The sequence below is a fragment of the Pinus tabuliformis genome, chromosome 9 (assembly GCF_031772625.1).
Source record: "Pinus tabuliformis cultivar Carrire ecotype Pingquan chromosome 9, CPIR1, whole genome shotgun sequence".
In the NCBI taxonomy this organism is placed as follows: Eukaryota; Viridiplantae; Streptophyta; class Pinopsida; order Pinales; family Pinaceae; genus Pinus; species Pinus tabuliformis.
The window spans coordinates 1,858,228,784-1,858,238,451 of record NC_142307.1 but is presented as its reverse complement, the minus strand read 5'-3'; the positions used below and the strand labels follow the sequence as shown (position 1 = coordinate 1,858,238,451).

Genomic DNA, 9,668 nt, shown 5'->3' with positions numbered 1-9,668 from the left:
ATCAGGTTCAAGTTCAACAATATTCACGAACCTATGAGGGTCAACGTATGTGTTCTTTGTCTCTTTAGCTAAAATTTTATGCATGTGTTTAATTTTCATGTAAGAAATTCACATATTTCTCCACACACCATCTGACAAATTCAAGAAAAATTTGTGGAGCAACAGCTTCGTGTGTATTAGGACGTTTTCTATTAGAACAATGATCAAATATATACCATCCACCTAATAAATATTGATAATTAAATTAATAGTTTTGCAGCTCTATTGCAAAAAAGACATACCATTATACAATCCTCAATCCAAAATATGCAAAATTATCACTCTGATTAGATAAATGGTAATAGATATCAATTTAACATTTATAAAATATTTAAAAATATTCTTAATATAATTTACACAAATCAAAAAATGAAATTTATTTACAAAACAATTATGCCATTTTTTACTTTTTAATTAAATTAATTAATTAAAAAAATCCTTAATTACTAGATACGTTATATCATAAATATTAATTCATTATTTATTAGATTTGATTGATTGTTACACACCAATATAATAAAGTCTTAATGGATCAATAATAACAGTACTAACCATTGAAACTATAACAACACCATCATTCCATTCAATGATATGGTTATCATTATGGGCCTTGATATCCTTACTATTACCAAATCTTTATTGTCTGCCAAGATATATAAACATTGGCACCTAATCATTATTATTGAGCCAAGAGCCTCATTCTACAACCCAGCATGAGGGGATGTGTAAGTTTGTCCTCCATCCATGCCTCTTTAAAATAAAAATTGAAATTAAAAAATACGTTCTAAATAAAAAAATAATGTGAACTTTAATTTAAAAAAATGAAGTAAAGTAATTAAAAGTAAAAAAGATGTGTCAATCAAATGTTTAAATTTTATACTTTTCCAAATATTTCAATAAAACATTTAAATAAACTAAAAGATCTATGTTAACTAATTTATGTGGATATCAACTTCATATATATCTATATATAGAAAACAAATTAAGTTTTTATGGTTAAAATTTTTATTAGGTCCTATATATTCTCTATTTAGCATTTAAAAATACAATTTAAACAATAAAAAGTAACACATTGTATTTTGCACTCCAAAAATTCGTGAAGTGAAAAAATTTAATACTTCTAAGCGCATGATAAACCCATACAGATAAATCTATACTGATATTTATATACAATGTATTATCAATTCCAAACTGCACATAAATCACTGATATTTTTATACAAAACTTAAAAAATATGTCTTTCCAACCATGATTTTTTGCAATTTATTTTCTTGAAACTTCATATATCGAATTACCATTATTTTTTTGGGAACATACATTGAACTGCAATCAGAAAAGCCGAGACTATATATATAGATATTCATACTAATACAATTAGATCAAATAATATCTATCTCTAATAAGGCACTAATATGATGCATAGAGATTATTTATTCTCGCTTCGATACATCAATGTGTAGTTTTATTGGATGCAATGTGTCCCATCGATCATCAATGCACATCTTATTTAGTATTTCATTCTGGTTGTGCATGAATTGTGCATATATATAGTGCTAGGCAAGAATCGGAAGGCTCTGAGCGAATAAGTCTTTGGCGACGATACTGTAAGTTTTACTGGTCGGGTGGAAAGCATCCCAAAATACATATTTGGATGGATCCGGGCATATTGGAGTCGAGGGGTTGCAAGATATAGCTGACTCCAGCGAACCCGTTCCGCAGCAACCTTTCCTCGCTTCTTCAAAGCCTTCCGCACATAAATTTATAAATTATAAACAGTTAGCAACCTCTGCCCATAAAAGTAGCGAATCTATTGAAACATGCATGAAGGGGATGAGAAAGAGAGAATTTACCGTATTTATGGGGATTTTTTACCATGTCAAGCAGCTTATCATATACGTTAATATAAGCAATTTTAAGACCAGGAAGCGCAGGCTTCAACTTCTCCACCAAAGATGCAGCTTTTTTATTAAATGAGATGGCAGCATCATTAAACTCATCAACGCATGCGTGACCGGTCAAATTGTAAAGAGTGATTTGTGAAGGCAAACAGCCGAAAGGAGGAAGAACGATGAGGCCAAATAAAGAGGCACCTTCTTTGTAGATACTCTGTCATTAGGGATCATCATAGACAAAGTGTAAATATTATTTGGAATATGAACAAAGTTTACATTGAGAAATAAAAAACAATTGTTTTTATTGGTGTATTCTATAGTTGAATATGAAGTACCATGGAGTAATAATTTTTTGATGGGTTAAAATTAAATAATCAAATTAGGTGGGTTAAAATTAAATAATATATTTGATTAGTATTATAAAATATTAATGAGTTTTTATTATATTTGAAGATAGTTTAAAATAAATATGATAAAAATATTTTATTTTCATTCTTACTCATTTATTACAATCTAATTTGAAAAAATTGTAATATTTCACTTTCTACCATATATTATAATTCAGTTTGAAAGAAATGTGGTAAAATATTTCACTTACAACCCAGCCATATATTACAACCCAGTTTGAAGGACATGTAGTAAAATATTTCACTTACAACCCAGTTTGAACAACCCAATAAAAATATTTCATTTCCACTCTCGTGATAATAAATAAGATAATTTGACGTTCATGTGAGATAACATAAATATAAAAGTAATTAAAAGTAAAAGAAATATTATATTTTCACATTTTAATTGTGAGAGGAAACTAAGTCATTTTTATAATTTTATTTAAATATTTGAATAAAAAATTTAAATAAATTATTTGAATATCCATATTAATTAAATTATTTTAATATCAATTTTTTATATATAAATATATAGAGTGTAAGAAATAAATAAATTATTTTAGTATTTAAGATAACAAAATATTTCAACAATTACTTCTCAATAATAAAGAGATTTTCAATTCATCTCATTTTTAATATAAAATTAGTATATTGCATTTAAAAAATACTAATAATAATAATGAAAATTTTCAATTTAGAAGCTACATCATTTTTGTATTTATTTTATTTAAAGTTTGAATAGAAAATTTAAATAAATTAGTTGAATATCTATCTTAATTAATTTGTTTCATATCAACCCTTTATATATAAATATATGAAAAGTGTAAAAAAATTAAAAAATATTTTTATATTTAAGATAACAAAATATTTCACTAGCCCCAAGAGATAGCTTAATTAGTTGAGTTCCCATTGCTAAATACCTTGTCAATTGAGAGGTCATAAATGCCCTTGGGGCCTAATCTCCTACAAGCCCTTTTAAATAATAAGGAGATGTTCAATTCTTCTCATTCTTAAAATAAAATTAATATGTTTGTACTAATAATAATGAAAATATTCAATTTAGAATATAAATAAAATATTTCAATATACTTTATATGTTGATGTGTATTTAAAAATATATTAATAACCAAAAATAATTAATATTTTAATCTAGTAAAATATTCAATTTAAAATATAAATAAAATATTTCAATATCTATATTAAGTAAAATATTAAATGACAATTTTCTCACTTTTATATATATATATATATATATATATATATTAAAAACATAAAATCCATATATAATTTATAAATAAATTAGGTAAAACATTCTAATACTATAATATATATTAAAAAAATATTATAATTTCTTTTATCTTTTTAACATATTATATTAATCACAAATTTAACAAGCTTATTAGAAATATAATATTTTCTAATATTTAAACCAAAATATTTAATCTCTAAACACTAACCAAATCAATAATTAAAGTACAAAATTCATTAATATGAATCTATACTGATCATAATCATAAGTTACATTGATGATTGCATTCATTAGGCAATACGCTCACCTGGATAAACTTCGAGAGAGACTGGAGGAGGAGATCCTGGAACTGGTCAAGAGTATAATGTGCTCTTGTACTGGGATTGATATAATAATTATTGATAAAGTCATTGGTTCCTGTGGTTAACGTAAAGAAGGCTCTTGCTATTACCTCGCTGGTATTCTCCGGGCCCAACATATTCACAAGCTGTTTTCTATAATGCTTGAAGTTATCCACCTGCTGCTCCAAAGTTAGAACATTCTGCAGGAACACAAGAACAGAAAATTTAGTGGTGAAATGTCCATGCCATTCTATAATCTAAATCCTTATTACGTTAGAGCATCACATGTACTAACAAGAGCGAGTGACGTAGTATCACTGTATCCAGAACCAGCGGAAGCAAAGCTGGCACCAGTCAGAATCTGCGGTCCATGAAATTGAGGATCCAAATATGCGGGCACTGTATCAGGAAGGCCAAATAATCCAGCTGTATACAGTTGAAAATATTAAACATGAATATTATTACAAAACGATAATAACAATATTAGAATTTGAACATAAACAATAAACATACACATTGTATTAGTTTATTGGTTATAAGTTTGGGAGGTTTTTTAAATTTGTTTTCTGATCTAATTTTAATAATAATCTTGTAGAAATTTGTTGGAATAATAAATTTGTTTGAAAGATTAATTTTCAAAAATCTATTTTAAACCCATAAAAATTTGAACAAAATAAATTTTAATGAATTCTAACACAAAACTCCAAAATTTAATCTATTTCCAATCAAAACTCTAAAACTTAATCCATTTTAACCCATAAAATTTGACCAAAATAAATTTCACTCAATTCTAATCTAGAACTTATAATAATTAGACAACGCTGCCCAAAGATAATCACAATATCACAACTGTGTTTATTTTGTTGAAAACTGCACTGGATCAATAAGAATCACTTAGGAAAGACCCCTATTAACAGTTATGAAATTAATCTCTGCAAACCTAGCCAGGATATATTTTCATTCTACGTTAATATAGAAAGTAAAAAGAAATATGGAGTGGCAAGTACATAATAAATCTGTTGATAATCTTCCATTAGCGAATCGACCAGTGGGTTTTCTGCCGACGAAATCCCTGCCATACGGAGGAAAGTTGGCCTTCGCGATCGTTTCGAGTACATTGTTATTACCGGCATCTGCAGTAGAATCTCCAAATATGTACACCGCTGGCACCAGAGGCCTTTTGGCATTTGTACCTGCGTGCGTTAAATTTGGTTCACACAGGGCGAGTAAAATGCAGAGACACGTTACAATACAATCATTAAGACACTTCCCCATGGCTATGACTTCGTCTGAATTGCTCACAGATATTCAGAGATTTACGCTGCCACGCTCTGATAGGATTTGTCTCCCTAAGGCTGTTAGGGCGTTTGATGCCGATCTCTTAAATAGCCTCGAATCCGCCAGAACCTACTTTCTGAAATCGCAATTTTTGTTGTTAAATTGTGATTTTAATTATCTAGATCATCTAGTAAGTGAAACAATTTTCATTTGAATAGAGGAAAGCCCGTAAACTTTTTAGATTTTAATTTTTTTAAATTATTATAAATGATACTTAATGCAGTAGATTAACAATTATGTTTTGTTTTCTTGAAAATTATGGAAATTCTGCAATATTTTGAAAAAATCTTATAGGGATTTTGGTAAATTAAAATAAAAACTCAAAATTCATAATTTTAGATATTTTAAAAGTTTTTGATGGTATTGAATCTATTTCCACCTTTAAAAATAAGATTGAAACACTGCTTTTACAAGATTTTTTGAATTTATTTTACCTCTATTCCATTCCAGCCACTTCAATTCCTCCCCCTAAACCACTACATTCATAATTATTTAAATTAACTTTCCAATTTTACTTTTACATATTAAAATAGTATAGATCTTTTTGATAAAAAATAAAATAAAATAAAATTATTGATGAAAATATTAATAATTTAGATTATTTATTAATTTTATAAATTATAGTTATATGTATCATTATTATTATTTTTTAAGTAAAATATATATATATTATATGAATAGGCATGTTTATTTTGGATGAGTTTCTAGAATTTTAATTTAATTGTTAATAATTATTGGGTGGATGGTAGAACAACTTAGGAAATATTCTAGAATATCATAATAGCATATACAAATCAAAGATTCAGATTTATTTCCAAAATAGTTATGGTTTTCTTCTTCTTTAACTACATTGATTAATTAAAAAAAGGTGGTATGAACAAGTGTTATATGGAGCGAGTGATGTTTTTTCCAGCATGTAGTATTGATAAGCCATGGTATTGGTCCACGATATTGTAGCAAGGCCTATTTATGAGCATGTGGTATTGATAAACCATGGTATTGGCCCACGGTATTGTGACAAGGACTATTTATGAGCATGTGGTATTGAGAAGTTGTGGTATTGGCCCATGGTATTGTACCAAAACCTATTTACAAATTAAGAATCTCCATGGTAAAATGGAGATAAATCTCCATGATTAAGAATCTTATTCCATATCTTTATAAATGTGTATATGTTTAACTTATAAAGTAATATTTTTTAAAAGTAATAATAAAATGAAAATTTAAAATAAAATTATAATTTAATTATTTTTTTATAATTTTTTTTATTTAATTCTACTAATAAGATATGTATGATAATGTAAGTATTTTAAACTTATAATAATTAATACGTCTCAACATTTACTAGTTATTTAATTTATTTTACTGTGCATTAGGATAATATTTATATAATTTCTCTCAAAATAAAACATCAACATTAAAAAACAAAAAATTGAAAAAATAAAAATAAAACATGAAATTTCAAAATAAACTTTATTTATTATTTTGATAAATTTATATGAAAAATCAAGGTTTATTTAATTAAATTTATTAAAATTTTCATTTGCAAAATTTATCTTATATTCATATTAATTAAATAATAATAAAAGATTGAATTTGTTTTAACTAAAAATACACATTATAAGAAATCTAATCAAATTAAAAAATATCTTAACTTAAAATATTAACCTTCAAATAAATATGATATTAAAATTTAATTAAAAAAATCACTATTGCTTTTACTTTTACTTTTTCTTATAATACTAATAATAAAATAGTAATTTAATTTTAAAATTATCATTAATATACATAATCGTAAAAGCATGATTGAAGAAAGATTTAAATACTTCTGGGCTTAAGGCACTTTTTAATTCAAATATCCCGTAGCTCTCTGTAGCATATGAAACCCTGGCTGGGACATACCCACCCAACCCTTTACAGTTCAACCTCACGAGAGAGGTGACAGTTAAAAAGCATCACACGCATGACGAGAGAGTTAAAAGCACTGTGCTCATCACGAGATAGATTTTAGAAGTAAAAGAATCTGCACGCAAAAATATGTTTATATTGTACCTTATATGCTTTACAGTGTACTTTAAAGTTTAGTTGTTGTAATTTTTATGAGTGTATAATTTTTTAATATTTATTACAGGCTGATGGGTTGTATTTAAAAATTTTGTTTTGATGATAAATTACATTGCTTGGTTAAAAAAGTTTTGGCTTAAATTTACCATATGATTTTTTCCCAAATTTTTTTCAAATCAAAATATAGATCATAGAAATTTGATTATAACCCAACATAATTTATTATTTTTTATAAACAAATGTTTTTATATCTTATATAGAGAATGTATGTAATTTTTTTAATATTTATGATAGATATCATACATGGCATTTAAGAATATATCTATATCTATATATATATATATATAAGTATTTTCTTTATCAGTGTTATAGGCAGATGTAATTCTGGTAAATTGGTGATATTAAAAAGTATAAATAAAAAAAAAAAATATTTAAATATTATGTAAAAAAATGGATTCAATATAACAAATACTTGAATTTTTAATAATAAAAAGTTATATTTAAAATTATTTTCATTTATTAATTATTTTATGATAAATTTTTTATAAGATCATGTGGTTCCTCGTAAGGATCACAGGTTCAAAACCATACGACATTAGAGTATGTATGCCTTCGTAGACTTAGCAGTCAAATCACTATGGAGAGGTGGGACATTGATCATCAAAGTTGAAATTTTGTTCATTTCGGCCCAAATAAAAATTTAAAAAATTAAAAAATTAAATAACTATACAAAATATTTAAATAATGTCGGTTCTTAAAAAAATTTACACGTGACGAAATTAAATCTCACTCATGTTAAATCCATATTTAAAATAGATATATGTTGATAATAATAATTATATTTATTTTTACCTATCACTTAAGTATGATATATATTTTAGCTATTTTCTTTAGTAAGCGGAGAACCCACAATAAAAACCATTTTGCTGTCAATGTTTCAAATCCCAACAGGGATCCGGACTATTATTGAGTGTTGTGACGACAAATTTTAAGAAATTGAACGTATCTTCACCCTAAATTTTTCGAGTAAAATGATTTCACTCCATGTATCCCCTCCCAACAGTGAATCCAGAATATTTTAACTATTTTTATTATAAATATTTAACCAATTATATATTAAAATTATGAAAATATTAAAAATTCTTAATTTTAAAGAATCACTAAAAGATTAAACGAATACAAAATATTTTTATAAAATTGATTTGTATTTTGTATAAAATTGATTTGTAAAAAGAATGGTTATATGAGACATACATTATCAAATAATAAGTAGAGAAACCAGCTATACTTATCTATCTCCGAAAACCTTAGGAGCTATGTAATTTTTAAATATGGTTAACTTTTACAAATATTATGATTGATCGATGACTTCTTTCTCTCCTTAATTTCTACTTAATTTAGATATATTTTTACTTTGTCATCATCGTCAAATTCCCAATAAAACTCCATCTCTTCATGAAGAGTGGGAATAATCTCAAAGTTTCCCGATGGGGTGCTTTCACGACCACTTTTTTGTGACGGGACATAAAACTAGAGTTTTAGTCGGCCTCTCTAACGATAAAATGGTTTTTTTGTTGTTAGTTTAGCTAGTATAATAATTATTGACATGCGTATTATTTGTTTGGTTAATAGGGTGGTGTTACTCGAAGCTTTGCTTTATATTTGGTGCAATATGGCCTTCCCATCGTAAAATTTTAGATCCCTAGTTAATTTTAGATCATTAGTCTTTTCACATCTCCTGAAGTTTGATTAACTTAAATGTGAGTAGGTGGGAGGTAATGTTTTTGTGTACATTAACTTTTTTTACCAAAATGTCTTTTGCCTTCTGCTTAGGTTGCCTTTTTCGTGGTAGATTGGTTGCGAGCGAAGTCACCTTTGATAACCAAGGTAAGCTGATTTATGAGCAAATCATGTTCAAAGGTCTTGGAAGGATAGAGTACTTGCTTATACACTACGCCTCACTCACTATTAAGAGAATTCCTGCTCTTTACCTTGTTCTACACGCTTAGTCCCTCATGTCCTTGGCTCGTTATATTTGCATGGCCATGCACTTTGGGTGGCAAAAATATTGTGTCGAGGTTGCGGCCTGTGAGTATCTACAATCGTTGTTCTATTCAGGTTGGTGCGGAGGTATATTGTTTTGTTATTTTACACAAGTTGTTAATGTATGGTTGTGTTATAGCCTTGCAAACGTCAGGTCATCTCTTAGTCTTTTGGTCTGTAACTGCTCATCGTTTACCAAGGATAATTTTAGGGGCGAATGTTCGCCCTTTGGCGAAATTAAAGGGTTTTAAATTTTTAGTGGGCGAATATTTTGTATCATAGACATTTTTACAAATCACCTCAAATAGCCCAC

At 26.9% G+C, this 9,668-nt stretch overlaps 1 protein-coding gene across 1 annotated transcript; it reads right to left on the bottom strand.

Annotated features, from left to right (window-relative positions):
• Positions 1-1,448: 1,448 nt before the first annotated feature.
• LOC149156283 (GDSL esterase/lipase At5g03810-like) lies at positions 1,449-5,250 on the bottom strand. The gene is made up of 5 exons (XM_089443167.1): positions 4,918-5,250; positions 4,206-4,336; positions 3,877-4,110; positions 1,890-2,145; positions 1,449-1,783 (listed from the first exon to the last, which is right to left on the bottom strand). The coding sequence occupies exons 1-5, from the start codon at positions 5,183-5,185 to the stop codon at positions 1,593-1,595; spliced, it is 1,080 nt and encodes a 359-aa protein (XP_089299293.1). The 5' UTR covers positions 5,186-5,250; the 3' UTR covers positions 1,449-1,592.
• Positions 5,251-9,668: the final 4,418 nt, after the last annotated feature.